The sequence below is a fragment of the Gallinula chloropus genome (genome assembly GCF_964237585.1).
Source record: "Gallinula chloropus genome assembly, chromosome: 1".
In the NCBI taxonomy this organism is placed as follows: domain Eukaryota; kingdom Metazoa; phylum Chordata; class Aves; order Gruiformes; family Rallidae; genus Gallinula; species Gallinula chloropus.
Genome location: NC_140085.1, coordinates 212,707,708 through 212,725,252, shown reverse-complemented (window position 1 = coordinate 212,725,252; position 17,545 = coordinate 212,707,708). Strand labels below are relative to the sequence as shown.

Below are 17,545 nucleotides of genomic sequence, written 5' to 3'. Positions count from 1 at the left end.
CATCTGTACTAATGCAACCAATAAAAACCCAGCACATCATCTTACCCAACAGAATCATGGACACGTTGAGTCACTCTCTACAGCCAGATGAAATGCAGGGAGTGGGGTTTGGCACCTTTTCCTGTGTTAGCCATCTATAAAGCCACTCACACAATCAGGCCTGCTTCTGAAGAACCTTTAGAAATGTGTAGTTACTGTGGAAAAAACTAAAGGCTGAGTGAGCTGGGACTGTTCAGCCTGGAGAAAAGAAGACTAAGGAGGAACCTTATGAATGTTTATAAATATCTGAAGTATGGGATGCAGGGGGAATGGGCAGCCCCTTTTCAGTGTCTGTGGAGACAGGACAAGGGGCAATGGCTGCAAGTTGGAGCACAGGAAGTTCCACAGCAACATGGGGAAGAACTTTTCCCCAGTGAGGGTGCCAGAGCCCTGGGACAGGCTGCCCAGGGAGGTGGTGGAGCCTCCATCTCTGGAGAGATTCCAGCCCCGTCTGGATGCCTGTCTGTGCAATATGAGCTGGGGAGCTGCTTTGGCAGGGGGGTTGGACCCCATGATCTCTCCAGGTCCCTTCCAACCCCTATGATTCTGTGATTCTATGATTCCAGTAGGCTGTAGTTGTCTATCAAGAATTCAGAGTGAAAGGGAGACTGAACAATTCTGGATGAAGAAATTCCTTCCTGGTTTTTGGATAACGAAGTGTTGGCTCATCTACCTCTGTGCAGACACCTCAGTCTGAGGTCCTAAGCCAGAGGTCTCTGCTGTCTGAGGCAAAGAGCAGCAGCCAGTGTTCAAAGGAAACAAAGCTGTGAGGAAGTCTGTCTTTGCTCCTCACCTTTTTGCCATGTGCAACTTCCCTTGGGTAAGGCAGAGGACTGCAGTCCCTGTTGGAGGAATTAGACTCACAAAACTAGGGAACCTTCCTGATGCACTCTCAGCTGGCTCTTGCCTTTCATGAGCCAGACTTTGGCATTTCAGTAGATACCTTCATGAAAAAAGCAGCTTGGTGCTGAAAGGAGACAACCCAGAGGTAGGATTTGTTATAAGGAACAAAGATCCATTCCTGCCAAAACTGGGCACAGTTCTGGTTTCCTTGTGGGAAAAGGAAACAGCTGAGCTGGAAAAAAAAAATGTATTGTCCTTTCTGTCTTCTTTGAAACACATCAGATGGCTTCTTCACAGCCTTCAAAAACCACAGATACCCAAAGCAGTATCGTAAAGGTCTAAGGGGAATGAGGAGGGTGGTCAAGGGCTGACCATTCAGTGTCCCCCCTGCCACCAGAACTAGGGATGGCCAAATAGTAGGACCTGGATTCAGAAGCACATCACTGGAGGCAGTTCACACAGTAGCTCCTTGCCAAGGAGCACGCTGCAGGTGCAGTTCTTGGCCTTGGAAAGGGAGACTGGATTCGGAAGAGAGCTCCATCGCGGGGTGCTAAACAGTTAAACCACAACAAGCTCAGGAAATCCTCTGAACTGAAAATAGCTCACAGCAACAGAGATCTCTGGGGGACTAACATACTCTTATCCTGCTTTTATTCTCCCTTAGGCACCCATTTCTGGCCACTACTGGAAGCAGCCTGTCTCTCTTGTACAGCAGTTTCCCAGTACAACCCCTTTTCTGTTCTTTAATCTCAGCCTCTCTTCCCAACAAATGCCATTCTGGTCATGAACTCCCGTGTCTGACCTGGTTTCTGCTATTCACATCACACACACTGGCACCTCCCACATCCTAAAAGAAACCCTAAGCCATCCTCCTGGGAAGGGAAGTTGAAAACCTTGCCAATAACTATCAGACATGTAACACAGGAAAAGGCCCGTTGGGTTTGGTTTAGTTTGGTTTGTGTTCTTTTCATCCAGTAGATAAGACCTATGAGGGAGAAGAGACATGAAGACTTATCCCTAGGGAATCTCATATTAGTGGAAACAATACTGTGCCTGCTTCACAGAGCATCACATTTACCCATGAACCTAACTCTCAGAATCACAAGGTTGGAAGAGACCTTTGGAGATCATCAAGTCCAACCATTCCCATCCTAAGCTAAACCAGATCCCTAAGTACCTCATCTGCCCTTTTTTTGAACACATCCAGGGAAAAAATTAAAATAAATTTTTAATTCAATTAATTTATTTTGTCTCAAGGAGAGGATGGGCTGAAAAACAAACCCTGAGTTCAAATCAAAGCTTTCTGCAGTGAGGTGGAGGCTGCTCTGTCAGCCTTTTACCTCCAGTTCTTGCTGGTCTGCCCTCAGTCTCTTGATTTGGACAATTTAGGGGGTTAAAAAGGCTTCTGGAGAGAAGGCAACACAGCATTTCTGTTCAAGATGCAGGGGCTAACATTTGGTCTCCCTATGATAGAAAAGAAGGTTCTAACTTGCTCTCTCTGCTGTGAGCAGCCACACAGGCACTGAAGTAGCCGAAAACCTACAGCCCTGTTACAGGGGAAGAACACGCTGGATGAAGCATGGACAAGCTCCAGCTATCCAAACTCCCTGGTTCTTGTACAGTAAGATAAATAACAAATAAATAAAGCCTTCACCTGCAGCAAACCCTCACCTCTGTATGGTGTTCCCTGGTGCTTTGCTCCCCTGACCAGCATTGTCACTGCAGGTTTCCCAGAAGGCAGAAGTCATGAAGAGTCACAAAACTCTTGAGGCTGGAGAGAACCTCTGGTTGCTACAGTCCTCCACAAGGCCCAGGCTCTGCAAACATGAGGCTTCTTCCACTTGTCTGGAGGCCTCAGCTGCTGCTGCTTCCAGATCAGGCAGCCTGTAACGGGCACCCACAGTGGGGCCACCAGCTCCCATCCTTTGTCGTTGTGGCAGTTCTGCTTTCCACCCCAGCAGACTGCCTGTACCTCCTCCAGTGCAGCTTTTGGGGGTTCAGCCTTCTGCACCTACAGGGTCCTAGAGAAGGTCTGGTTGATCTTTCTTGTCATCCCCGATGCTGTTTGGCCTCTGCTTTCCTCCCACATCTGATACTTCGCAACACAGACCTCTCAGGCACACACCTCCTCTGAGCAAAAGCTGATCTCCCCAGCTTTAAGAGGTCCCCAGAATCCCTCAGCACCAGCTCTGCAGAGCTGCACTTGGGCTGAGATGGCTGACCCTGCAAAAAACAATTGCCCCAGCAGCTGCTGTACTGAATAATTTTTAAATTCTTTAAGCAAACCTGACTCTGCTGAAGTAGTTCTTCACTTCCCTGGGTCCAAACCCCATGACTGCATCTTAAGATGTGAATTGAGGGCTCAGGGGGCTAGGAGGACCATAAAATTAAGCCCACAGCCATACAGAACCTTGACAATACAATGTTTTATAACAGCAAGCATTGCCACAGCAATGCATTCATTCCTGTTTTCAGGCTGCCTGCTTGTGTGCAGGCATGTTTTTTATATATATATGTCTAGAGAGAGAGGCATATCCACACACACACACACAATAAGCTATTTTGAAGCCACAGTTAATTTTTCCAGCTTCTGGTTCTATGTAAGATGAACCAATCTATTAGCTTTCTCCTTGTTATCTTCTGAACTATGTTAACACTCATCTACTGTGATGGCAAGTGGCAAGTAGAATGAAAACTGAATGCTAGAGTGACCTAAATTTGCCAAGCCAGAGAAATTTTCCCTATTTCATAAACTGTGCTGTCACAGAAATGGGATCATAGGATAATTCAGGCTGGAAGGGACCTACAGGAGGTCTGTAGTCCAAAATTCAGTTCAAAGTAGGGTCAGCCATGAGGTCAGGCCAGGTTACTGAGGGCTTTATGCTGCTGGTTCTTGAAAATCTCCAAGTGAGACTGTATAATCTCCTTGGGCAGCTTGTCCACTGCTTGACTGATCCCATTCTGGCCAGCTTGTCTCCCCAAGCTTCTCCTTGCACCCAACCCTACACCCAGGTTCAGATTCTGACTCTGGGTCCCTCCCACCATGCATTGGTGTGAAAAGCATGGACCCCCCTGCTCAGTAACCTCTCTGCAGGTACCCATGGGCCCCTCTTAGATCCCCAAAACCAGCTGAAAGCTCAGCTCTGACAGCCTTTCCTCCCCAAGGGGTCTGCACTCCAGCCTGTGACCATCTTGGTGGCTCTTGCTGAACTCACAGGAATTTATCAGTGTCTTCAATGTGGCGGGGCTACCAAAACTGAGAGCAGTATCTAGATGTGGTCTAATAAGTACCAAGCAGAGGGGATAATCACCACCTCATAATCTCCTCCTGGCTTTGCTCCTGTTAATACATCCCCCAATGCTACCAACTCCCCACATGGCCCACACCAGCCAGCCCCCAGCTCTGTATAAATGCCAAGGACTGAACTCACATGACTAAATTTCACCAGGTGGTCCCATTCCTCCAAGGATTTCAGGTGCCCCTCTGTGGCAGCGTATTTACTGTCCCTTCCTGTTCTGCATCACTGTGGAACTTCATGAGCAAACACTCTGCCATCTCCTCCAAGTCACAGAGAGAAAGATGCAAACTCCACACATCCCAGGACAGATTCCTGTGGCACCCCAGGAGGTACCAGCCTTGAGGCACAGTAGCCCTTGAACCACTGCCCTCTCACTCCAACCATCCAACCTCTGCTTCTACCAGTCTGGTTGACTGATACCTCCTAACCCTGCACTAGGCTACTTACAGGTGCAAGAGAAGATAATCACAGAATCATAGGGGTTGGAAGGGACCTGGAGAGATCATTGGGTCCAACCCCCCTGCCAAAGCAGCTCCCCAGCTCATATTGCACAGACAGGCGTCCAGACGGGGCTGGAATCTCTCCAGAGATGGAGACTCCACCACCTCCCTGGGCAGCCTGTCCCAGGGCTCTGGCACCCTCACTGGGGAAAAGTTCTTCCCCATGTTGGTGTGGAACTTCCTGTGCTCCAACTTGCAGCCATTGCCCCTTGTCCTGTCTCCACAGACACTGAAAAGGGGCTGCCCATTCCCCCTGCATCCCATACTTCAGATATTTATAAACTTTAATTAGGTCCCCCCTTAGTCTTCTCAAGGCTGAACAGCCCCAGCTCACTCAGCCTCTCCTCACAGGGGAGATGCTCCAGGCCCTTCATCATCTTTGTAGCCTCCTCTGGACTCTCTCCAGGAGATCCCTGTCTTTTTTTTTCCCAGGGAGCCCAGAACTGGACACAACACTCCAGGTGGGGCTTGACCAGAGCAGAGTAGAGGGGGAGGATCACCTCCTGTGACCTGCTGGCCACACTCCTCCTGATGCCCCCCAGGATCCCATTGTCTCTCTCAGCCCCCAGGGCACACTGCTGGCTCATGGCCAACCTGTCATCACCCAGGACCCCCAGGTCCTTCTCCACAGAGCTCTTCTCCAGCAGCTCATCCCCCAGCCTGTCCTGATTCCAGCAGTTATTCCTTCCCAGGTGCCAGACTCTCCACTTGCTTTTGTTGAACCTCATCTGGTTTCTCCCTGCCCAGCTCTCCAGCCTGTCCAGGTCTCTGTGGATGGAGAGTTTCAGTATAAAACCAGACCTGTCCCCTACCTCATCTAATCCAAATGTGGCCTGGATTGAAACGCTCTATGGATTACCACCAGGACCATGCACAGGGAGGGGTTTAGCTTGGGGCTTCTTCCTATCCCAGTAATCACATCTCCACCTCCCAGCTCCATCCATTGTGGCCTGTTTAAACCCCTGGCTGTCAAAATAATCTTGGTCTGTGCCTGTTGTGTTTCTCCCTTGGCCTCTTGCGACTGGTCACCACATGACTGTGCACGCAGCCTTCTGTCAGGTTACTATGAGGTTACTGCTCTCTGCAGCGGGCTGAACTGCTGCCTCTCAGCAAGTCATGCAAGCACCAGGATCTCCAATCCAATATATTACTTCAGGTCACCTTCAGGAGCCTGCAAGGTTGGGTTGCTTCTGCGTTTCTTCCAGCCCCCGTTTCCCTAGGACATTCCCAGGGTTTGGAAGGTGTAGTTGTTGCCTTGCTCCATTCTGCCTTTTTCCATTTCTTGTCGGTTTTCCACGTGTATAGTTCTGGCTTTAGACCACAGCAGATGTGTGCACAAAGGTACCTGTTCCAGTGATGGTGGGAGAGGAACCTTCCTTCTCAGGGGTTGGTTTTAATCCCTGCTGCTCATCATAAGCCTCATGGGCCAGTGAGCGTAGAGCAAAGTGTAAGCAGAGCAGAGTGTACAGCAAAGGCAGAACTTTTAATGTTGGAATCATAGAATGGCATGGGCTGGAAGGGACCCCAAGGGTCACAGAGCTCCAACCCCCCTACCACAGCCAGGGACACCAACCTCCAGGCCTGGAGCTACACAAGGCTGCCCAGGGCCCCATCCAACCTGGCCTTGAACACCTCCAGGGACGGGGAATCCTCCACCTCTCTGGGCAGCCTGTTCCAGCCCCTCACCACTCTCTCTGGAAAAAACTTCCCCCTAATATCTAATCTAAACCTTCCTTCCTTTAGTTTTAATCCATCCCCCTTGTCCTGCCAGTGTCTACCCTTTGAAAAAGTTGATTCCCCTCCTGTTTGTATGTTCCCTTCAGGGACTGAAAGGCTGCAGTGAGGTCCCCCTGTTAGGCCTTTTCTTGAGATACAAATGAGTAAACCCAAATTTATTTGTGCTGTTAGACATGACTAACAAGAAGGAACAACACAGAGAGGAGGGGAAACCACGGCAGAAACATCTAGGAGAAGCTGAGGGGATACTGAAGATCCAACCCCCTCAGAGCCCATGTGCTGATTTTGTTTTAGCACATCACGCTTCAACTCTGAGGAATTTTCCATGGCTACTGCCAACCTCTCATTGAACACAGATGCTTCCTGCTACGTAGAGCAACGCTGCACTGTGTTCTCCCAGGAGGGCTTGAACTTTCCCCCTGGTTTGGTAGCTCTCCCCTTCATTACCACTAAGAGCATTCCCACAGGGGCCTGTACTGCTTGGAGTAAAGTACAAGCCACAGTTCAAGCATGAAAAACACCACTCTCCAGTCTTGTAACTGCAGTCTCAGGGCCATTTCACTGCAGTCTGCTCCAGGGCATGAAAACTCTACGTGTGGAAGAGGGAAAATAAGTGGCACGACCTAACAGGCACTGGAGCTCCTACCAAGAAACGCTTCTACGGGTGCACACAGAACCCAAGGCCAAGGAACACCAGGGGCTCGCAGCACAGATGAGCTGCCCTCTCAGGAACATACATGACATAGATACATGACATCCCATAGATACATGACATCCCAGACATGGATACAGACTGGGAGAAGAGCTCCTGGAGAGCAGCCCTGCTGAGAAGGACTTGGGGATTGTGGTGGATGAGAAACTTCACATGAGCCAGCAGTGGCTCTTGCAGCTCGCAAGGCCAATGGGATCCTGGGCTCCATCAGCAGAGGGGTGGCAGCAGGGACAGGGAGGGGATTGTCCCTCTCTGCTCTGCCCTCGGGAGGCCCCATCTGGAGTCCTGTGTCCAGAGCTGGGGCCCTCAATACAAGAAGGATGTGGAACTATTGGAGAGGGTTCAGAGGAGCCACAAAGATGATCAGAGGGCTGGAGCAGCTCCCCTACGAAGAGAGGCTGAGGGAGCTGGGCTTGTTCAGCCTGGAGAAGAGAAGGCTGTGGGGGGACCTCATTGCAGCCTTCCAGTCCCTGAAGGGAACATGCGAACAGGAGGGGAATCAGCTTGTTGCAAAGGTAGACACTGGCAGGACAAGGGGGAATGGATTAAAACTAAAGGAAGGAAGGGTTAGATTAGATCTTAGGGGGAAGTTTTTTCCAGAGAGAGTGGTGAGGGGCTGGAACAGGCTGCCCAGAGAGGTGGTGGATGCCCCGTCCCTGGAGGTGTTCAAGGCCAGGTTGGATGGGGCCCTGGGCAACCTTGTGTAGCTCCAGGCCTGGAGGTTGGTGTCCCTGCCTGTGGCAGGGGGTTGGAGCTCTATGATCCTTGGGGTCCCTTCCAACCCATGCCATTCTATGATCCTATGACAACGCCGCTCCGTTGCTGCTCCCACTCTGCCAGAAATTAAAATGTCAGGAGACTACAGTCAGAAATGATTGAAAGGAAGTAAATGCACACACTGTGATAACCGTGGCTCGTACAGAGGTGTAGTTCCCTGCCACGTGAGGCAGAAGAGTTTTCCCTCACAACACGCAGAGCTGTCGTGTTCTGGAGTTTCTCTCCACTCATACTCCGCATTTTGGTGCCTCTCAGCAGCAAGAATGTCACCATACTGGATACCAAAGGACAGGAAAAAGAAGTAGGATGCTAATGTCTCTCAAAGATCACCCACTATGCATACATTAACTTAGTTTTTCCTCAAGAGAGTTGGCATGCACTCCATAAAAGCGACTCACCGTTCTTAGTGCTGATAGTAATTCAGTAGCAGCCTGCTACTACCAAACACAGGAGAAAGTTCTCAAAAAAAACCCCAAATCACCCCAAAACCCCAACCAAAACTCCCCACTTTGTGTACTGTCAAGCATGGCAGATGTAAAGCAAGTGTAAAGTCTGGCACCTGGGAAGGAACAACCGTTTGTATTAGTACAGGCTGGGGGATGAGCTGCTGGAGAAGAGCTCAGTGGAGAAAGACCTGGGGGTCCTGGGTGATGACAGGTTGGCCATGAGCCAGCAGTGTGCCCTGGGGGCTGAGAGAGACAATGGGGGGGCATCAGGAGGAGTGTGGCCAGCAGGTCGAAGGAGGGGATCCTCCCCCTCTACTCTGCCCTGGTCAGGCCCCACCTGCAGCATTGTGTCCAGTTCTGGGCTCCCTGGGATAAAAAAGACAGGGATCTCCTGGAGAGAGTCCAGAGGAGGCTACAAAGATGATGAAGGGCCTGGAGCATCTCCCCTGTGAGGAAAGGCTGAGTGAGCTGGGACTCTTCAGCCTGGAGAAGAGAAGACTAAGGGGGGACCTTAGGAATGTTTATAAGTATCTGAAGCAGGGGATGCAGGGGGAATGGGCAGCCCCTTTTCAGTGTCTGTGGAGACAGGACAAGGGGCAGTGGCTGCAAGTTGGAGCACAGGAAGTTCCACAGCAACATGGGGAAGAACTTTTCCCCAGTGAGGGTGCCAGAGCCCTGGGACAGGCTGCCCAGGGAGGTGGTGGAGTCTCCATCTCTGGAGAGATTCCAGCCCCGTCTGGACGCCTGTCTGTGCAATATGAGCTGGGGAGCTGCTTTGGCAGGGGGGTTGGACACCATGATCTCTCCAGGTCCCTTCCAACCCCTTCAATTCTATCTATGGCAGATGACATGACTCCATCAGCTCTAGGGGTGAGATCTGATGTTAGATTCGTGAAAGCATCGACGAGGCTGCACACAGATGCACAGGGAATGCAGCAGATCTTTAGGGTCAGGCTGGATGGGCCTTTGGGCAACCTGGTCTAGTGGAGGGTGTTGCTGCAAGGGGGCTGGAGCTGGATGATCTCTGAGGTCCCTTGTAACCCAAACCTTGCTGTGATTGACTCAAGCACTGCTTCATGGAGTCCTGGCGGAACCCTCTCTGACCACTTATGTCCTAAAACTGTTCCACAGAAGACACAGACTACTACCTGCTGTGTAATTGCTGGTTAGAAATAGCAGGACACCTGGACAGAATGCCTGCAGGGGAAATGAACAGCTTAAAAGATGTCTGAAGGGCTGAATCTATGCAATTAAATGAGAGGGGAAAAAAAAAAGCCACCTGATATCGAGATTCTGACATACAAATCAGACCTAAAAGCAAAAGGCTCACAAGAAAATGACTTGAAACAATTTGTTGGATGAGAGGAAACTCCCACTGTGCTCTTTTGAAATGAACATGATAGAAGAATGCAGAACTATGGCTCAAAGACCACAGAGAAGGACGTGAGGGTGAGTGCGTCCCTGTGTCTAGTAGAGGCAGTGGCTATCAGGAACACCACCATTCGCTACCAAGAATACGGAATCCAGAGGTTGAAGAACTGGGGAGCTTCTCAAGGAAGATCCCCTGATCTCAAGTCATTTATCCCAGGAATTTACACTGAGGAACACTTTGGGGTTCTTTTTAGTCCCCTTAGAACAGCTACTTCAAAATCACAGAATCACAGGGGTTGGAAGGGACCTGGAGAGATCATGGTGTCCAACCCCCCTGCCAAAGCAGCTCCCCAGCTCATATTGCACAGACAGGCGTCCAGACGGGGCTGGAATCTCTCCAGAGATGGAGACTCCACCACCTCCCTGGGCAGCCTGTCCCAGGGCTCTGGCACCCTCACTGGGGAAAAGTTCTTCCCCATGTTGCTGTGGAACTTCCTGTGCTCTAAAAATCCTCATCAGTCTTGAATTTAAATGGGGTGGTGGGTCCTAAACAGGGGCTGAGTACTAAGGACTACTTTTTCTCATCAGTAATAGGAACTGTAGTAACAGTAGCGTTTCCTCAGGTACAGAAGTAAAGTCACCAGTGATGTCCAGACCACAGAGTCCTTGTTTGGGCAGGCCAAAGCCAAATCAAGCTCCAAAAGACAGGTTTGTTTAATCCACTGTTCCTCTGCAGCCCCTGCTTGCGTTGAGATATCTGAGGGCACATCAGCATAACAATGAAACATGCTGAGCTATGGTGAGATACCTTCAGAAGAACATCCCCTGTCTTTAGTACTACCCGTGGAGAAAGTAGTTTCTTCTGAGAACTGGGATGTGCCCAAGCCCACTCAGATATACAAAGGGTCTGGGGAAAGCATTTCTTCTCTAGAGTGATTTTTGAAGCACGTCCCTTTCTTTGCTGGTATGGAGGTAAAATGACTGACCTTCAATTAAAAACTATTTCCCACTTGAACAGAAGCCTCTGTAGGATCAGGACAACAGGCAGAAGACCTTCAGTGAGGCCCATCAAGTCAGTCTTAAGAATGGGCCTCATCTGCTCCATCTCCCTGGTCAGGTGGCCTGTTGCTGCCTCACAGAACCACATCCTTTGTCCCTGCTCCCCCTTTAATTCTGACCCATTAAGTCTGTCAGCTCCTCATCCATCCCCAGGCGGGATTTCCATGCACTCCAGCTGTCCCTCCTACAGAGACTGGTCTTACCAACACGCCAGTCACAGGAGCCATCCCACCAGTGTCCCTGAGTCCTCACATCTCCAACTCCTCTTGTCTATTCCCTGTGCTAGGAGCCTTTGCACAGAGGCATTCCAGTTGGGCCCTGATGAAGCTGACTGACTGGCTGGAGTTCCTTTGTGCTGCACTTCAGGTGCTCTCCTGCTGACCTGTGACCCTCCTCCAGCTCTGGGCATCTGTTGCTGGCACTGACATCAAACTGGTAGGAGTGAGATGGACTGAGGTTCCCCTCCCCTCACAACTTTAGTTTAAAGCCCTCTTCAGAAAGACTGGGTCATCAGCTTTGGAAGCTGCTGCTAAGGGAAGAGGCCACATTAAGCCTTTCAATGGGAAGCACTGTAGGAGACATCATTACTGACAGTTCCACATTGCTATCTACAGGGTGCACATGCAAAGACTGTTGTTATCAGGCAGCTTTGAGAGCTCTTGTTTCCAGATGACATATTCTTGTCCTCTTTTGCCTCATTTTTAGTGTTTCATTTACATGGACGCTGCCTTTACCTTACATTCCTACTTATGGAGGTTAAAAACCTCTTTTGCTTACCTATTCCAAATCCCTTGCTAGTAACATCTGACCTCAGCAGCAGCTGAGACCCCCTTTCCACAAACACCCTGGGCACTAGTCTCAATTCTATGCCTGGTTTTACACATTTTATATTTCAAGACTCCAACCTCTTCCTCCAAAACAGAGCAAGCAATATACCCTCAGCTCTTCTTTCTTAAGTAAACAATGCTATCATCACTGCTAACTTACCCTCCCTCATCTAGGCTTTCATCTTGCAGAGAAGGTCCTATCACTGGCCATCTGGTATTGAGCAACTGCTTTCTCATAGAATCATAGAATGGCATGGGCTGGAAGGGACCCCAAGGATCACAGAGCTCCAACCCCCCTGCCACAGGCAGGGACACCAACCTCCAGGCCTGGAGCTACACAAGGCTGCCCAGGGCCCCATCCAACCTGACCTTGAACACCTCCAGGGACGGGGCATCCACCACCTCTCTGGGCAGCCTGTTCCAGCCCCTCACCACTCTTTCTGTAAAAAACTTCCCCCTAAAATCTAATCTAAACCTTCCCTCCTTTAGCTTTAGTCCATTCCCCCTTGTCCTGCCATTATCTGCTCTTTTAAAAAGTTGATTCCCCTCCTGTTTGTATGTTCCCTTCAGGGGGATCCGTGGGTCCCCTGCCCTTGCCTCATCTCTCTAGCACCTTTCAGTTTAAAAACTCATTTGTAACACCCCACTTCTCACCCAACACACCTGCATGCACTGTTGTTTTTCCATCACCTAAGCCACACAGAATGCAGCAGAAGATAAATGGAAGGTAAATAAGCCTATCAAGCTTTTGTGCCCTTTCTCCTCCAGCTCTTATCTGTTGAAATGTTTATGGAAGGACAACAGCAGCTGCCTTTTGGGGAAAACAAAGGCAGTTTCTACTGCCATGTAGTGTGTTGCAGGTCGAAGGCTCCACAGAATGGTGGTGTGCATCACACTCATCTAACACTACTGCATCGGTAGATACGGCTGTAAAAACCCTTCCTGCTCAAAATGAACATTTCTTCATTACACACGGATTTCAAACTCTTCCTACTAATACCTTTAGTTTGCAAGAACCTGATTCTTAAGAATATGAACACACTGAAAGGAACAGAGCAACCTGAAAACTTAAAACAGCGACCAGAAGAGCCAGCTGTTCCAAAGGAGACTGTTTCAAGGTGCTGTGACTCTAGAAGAAAGCTGCTCTACATTGTCAGCACGTCTGCTCAACATAAAAACTTTTTAGGGCAGGAACATTTCATTCCAATGCATTCTTTTGTATTGTAGTGCCAACAGAATCATAGACTCATAGAATGGCATGGGTTGGAAGGGACCCCAAGGGTCACAGAGCTCCAACCCCCCTGCCACAGGCAGGGACACCAACCTCCAGGCCTGGAGCTACACAAGGTTGCCCAGGGCCCCAGCCAACCTGGCCTTGAACACCTCCAGGGACGGGGCATCCACCACCTCTCTGGGCAGCCTGTTCCAGCCCCTCACCACTCTCTCTGTAAAAAACTTCCCCCTAAGATCTAATCTAAACCTTCCTTCCTTTCGTTCTAATCCATCCCCCTTGTCCTGCCAGTGTCTACCCTTTGAAAAAGTTGATTCCCCTCCTGTTTGTATGTTCCCTTCAGGGACTGGAAGGCTGCAGTGAGGTCCCCCCACAGCCTTCTCTTCTCTAGGGTGAACAAGCCCAGCTCCCCCAGCCTCTCTTCAAAGCAAACTGCATTTCTGCTGTGTTTCTATCCCAGTTGGCATCATTCAGCTCCTTCATTTCCACCAGCAACAAAGTACCAGCAGCTCTACTGCACACACTGAAGTGGGTGTCCCAAGTGAGTGGGACAAACCTGCTGAGGCAGCCAGAAGTCTGGTAATGTGTTGGTGTCAGGAAATTGCACCTGAATTGGTGCATCTTTTGTAAAGGCAGCATCCAACAGAGATGCAGAGACTGCTCTGGCCATCTGTGAGCATAGCAGGAAACAGGAATGCATTCAGGTTTTGCTGCTCCTGGGGGGTGACTGGACTGAGGTCTTGGTCAGGTGAATTTTATCATTTTGGTCCTCACAGACCATCAGACTCGCAGGATGGCCACCTAGAATTCATCTTCCTCAGGAGTTTGTAGACACTCTGCCTGGGACAAACACAGTGGTAACACCTGAATGTCTGTCTTTAACAGCTTCTTAGTAAAATATTTACTGTACCTACCTTGATGAGGCAGAGATGCATCAATCTTTACAATACAGATATATATATATTCCAACACAAGCTTTAAAACATATTTCCATCCACAACCTCAGGATTTTGCATGCCTGGGGTATGCAGTTTTAAGGCACATGTCTGCTCTTCCCATTCCATGCCCTGTGTGCACAAGTGTCAGAGTATTCACACATGTCAATGCACTTGATTCTGTCCCTGTATTTGCGTAGGGCAAACGTGTCTAAGGACAAACCCCACAGGGATGAAAACTTGCAGGGTCCAAAACCTACTGTTGTGTTCACCAAAGCAGACTGAGATAATCCAGCAAAACTTAAGACATGGAAAAACAACACAGAGAGACCTGCACACACTCCCTCTAGGTGAAGCTTGGTGGTGGTTTGCCATTTGGGGTTTTTTTCCCCAATATCAGGTGACAAATGTCATGCCACAATCAAGTATTTCAGCTTAAGCCTGTGTTTTTTCCAAGTTACTCACAAATTGAGCATATTCATTTTCAGTGGAAATGTCTTTAATATGAATGTTTTTTTTGTAAGTTCTAAGGTTTTTTTCCTTCACATAAATCAAAATGTCAAAACAGCAAATGTCAAAGTCTTTGAAAAAGGCTTCAATGTTGCTAGAAAATGAAATCAATTGGCAGAGTCAAGTAGAGTTAATACAGAATTCTAGATTATCCCTACCTTCTGAGGTGGAAGAGGTGCACTCACACTAGAGCCCTCAAACAATTTCCTTCCTTTCTTTTCCTTCTTTTGCTAGCCCAAAATATTATTTCATCTCAGTGACAAGTAAAAACAAGAAACCAACCAAAACCAAAAGTCCCATGCTTCTGGAATCAGAGAGTGAGTTACTCTTAAACACTAGTAGCAAGATTATAATCACTGTTTGCATTTTACATATGAACTACAGATCACTGAAAGTTTCCTGTTGCACTGCAGCAAGAAAAGGAAATGTAACCCAAATCAGCTTAATTTGCTGCAAAGTGCAGCAAGATACTTCTGTAATCTCATAAAAATTTCATACTGGAACTTGTTACAGTGAGTTCAATTTGATCTTTTAATGTAATACAGTACATTTTTATAAACTTAACATTATCATTGCAGAAAAGCATGCTAACTTAATGTTAGCAATTTATCTTTTATACATAATTATACTCTACTGTAGCTACTGTACGCAGATCTCAATGTTAGTACATAAAATATTCATTTTTTTCTTTATATGAGATGAGAATGAACTCAGAAGAGGTTTGAATAGAAGAATGAAATATTTGCTCTGCCTATTTCTCAAGAAATAATGAAGTACACATTATAACCCAAGAAATCCAACATTTAAATTGCAAAACTATAGTTTTAAATTTACATTAAACATTATTGATGATCATGTGCATCAATAGTCAATGAAGGTGAAACTAACCATGTTTATGCACATAAAGCCTCGAGAGTCTGCAGGTTTCAGCATCAGTTTTTCATATTTTTGTATAAAATGGACTTAAAGGTACATCTTCCATAAACGTTTTCAGTGCAATTCTGTCAAAGAGGAAAATATAAAGCTAGCTTTCAATCATTTTATACCATAAAAAACCCCAGCAGCTGGCATTTGCACTGCTGGAGCAGAAGTAGTAAGCCAGTTCTGTTGTGCCAACTATTTCAAAGTCAATTCAAATCACCCACAATTACCTTTTTAGGCAGTGTTTCCCCCATAGCTATAGGTATAAATGTTGAAAAGCTGAATACTGGGGGGTGGGGAGGGAAGGGGAGAGGGAAATTAAGTGGAGGCAGAATAATCTAATTGTTTTAATACCTTTTTCCATTGTAAAAAAAAAAAAAGCTTAAAGGAAAAGTTGTAAAAGTTCCTTTACTAGTGATATTATAGTTTGGAACTTGGTAAATCTGTGATTTAGTATTATCCTTTAATCCTTACAGGCCACCTTGCAACTGTATCTTATTTACTGATGGATTATATGAGAATGTTCCATTATTCAGCAAGATAAAGTTTTCCTAAATCAGAAACTTTTTATTTCCCCCATACTGTCACTGCAGGGAACCAGGAGGAGAACAGCACCTGAAATGTGTGCTTGGCTAAGCATAGTGTAGTAACCTAGAAGTTTTGGTTCAAAGACACAGTTTGTAAACTGTAAAACTGCATACAGGATACTGCTTTGAGTATTTTGTTTCTTTTTTTTTTTTCTTTTTTGCAGATTATACCAAAAAAAAAAAACCAACCCCTAAATAAAACCAAACCCCCAACAAAACCAGAACCCCAACTTCTCTATGGTAGCACAAAATAAAAATGGAGCTTCATCCAAATCTTGAATACCTTGACTGCAATAATCAACAGCTGGTTATTCAACAAAAAAACTTAGCTCTTCATACCAAAAAAAAATTGGCTCAAAACCCCAAAAAGGTACAATAAACTCTCAATAAAAGGTTCTCTCATGAGGCAACCTACCATATACTACTGCTAGATACGAGTTTCCAAAAAAACATTACATCCCATTTTCAGCACATTTGTCATAAACATGCAACTTCACTATAAAATACAAAACACTTGGCTCTCAAGAACAGCTTTATAAAGACACACTGCATCAATAAAATTTTTCTTTGTGATTAACTTTACATTGTAATAAGAACTGTATTTTCACTAATGTTTATATATCAGATTTCATATTATAATGTAGTAATAATTTGCTCTTTGTGAACATCATGTTCAGAAGGAAATATCTATACACATTAACATACTAGACTATTAAAAACTCAGTTACAGAATTTTATTGATACAGTAGATTAATAAAAACTGATAGGGGAAGAAAAAACGGGTGGGGTATTCAGTACATTATTTAATAACACACTTTTAAAATTAAAATATCTTAGATCCTTTTGGAATTTTCAATGCCACTAGAAGTCCAGAAAAGCCTGGCATCAATACTGAGGTGTAAAATCAAGTCAAACAACTTCTTTCACCGTTTGCATCTCTTGTATTATTCGATCCAACATCGTTCAACCGTAAAAGAAAGCAATTTAGCACCTCTGATGATATGCAGGTGCCAAAAGGTAAACACTAGGTTAGGTTCAGGAAGGAAACAAGGACCATTTCTCTTTTCTTCTCAACAAATAGTGGCAAAAGAAAGTGGCACTATTCGTTCAACTGATTATTCTTTTTTCACAGTTAAATGTCAACAAGAGTACAAATACCAACACTGACAGATATTGCTTGAGATCAATTTTCAAACTGTTCTTTCTTTTCAATCAAGAGATCCAATAAACAGTGTGGGGTACTGTCAGTTTAAAGCCGCAGATAAAAGCTATACAAGCACTTTAGAAGTCAGAAACATTAAAAAAAGGAACTATTTACAGGTTTCTTCTTTAGTTCGTATGTCTACAAAGCCAGCGCACATTACACTCCACAAAACCCCACGGTTAATGATACCAACATGTGTGTGGCTAAAGCTTGTGACCTAGGGACTGCAAATGCAGGGGCAGTAAAAGTAAAATAGGTTTTGTCTTTTTTTTTCTTTTTTCCAGCAACCCCATTGTGCACTAACAGGTTCATTCAGTCTCAAGCTTTATATTAAAAGCATTCTTCAAAGCTTTCACCTGGAAGGCTGAGATAACTACACGCTCGCTCATCGCCTCTCCCTTTTGGAAGTTCTGCGACGGACCTGTTTAGAGAAAAACACTGTGAATGTGCTGGAAAATGGGGAAAAAGTAAAGAATAGGGTTATTTATAATGGAAATAAAGGCTTATTCTCACAATAATATTGGAGTAGCTGTATACAGCGGCATTC

At 46.7% G+C, this 17,545-nt stretch overlaps 1 protein-coding gene across 2 annotated transcripts in view; it reads right to left on the bottom strand.

Moving 5' to 3' along the window:
- Window positions 1–16,514: 16,514 nt before the first annotated feature.
- PDS5B (PDS5 cohesin associated factor B) overlaps window positions 16,515–17,545 on the bottom strand; it is a gene marked incomplete at its 5' end in the record, with an annotated part of 97,292 nt that continues 96,261 nt past the window's right edge. For both annotated transcript variants that reach the window (XM_084264677.1, XM_084264678.1), the window contains one exon: window positions 16,515–17,419. In XM_084264677.1, the coding sequence (XP_084120803.1) occupies window positions 17,384–17,419 (36 nt within the window). In that variant the 3' untranslated portion in view covers window positions 16,515–17,383. The remainder of the gene's footprint in view (window positions 17,420–17,545) is intronic.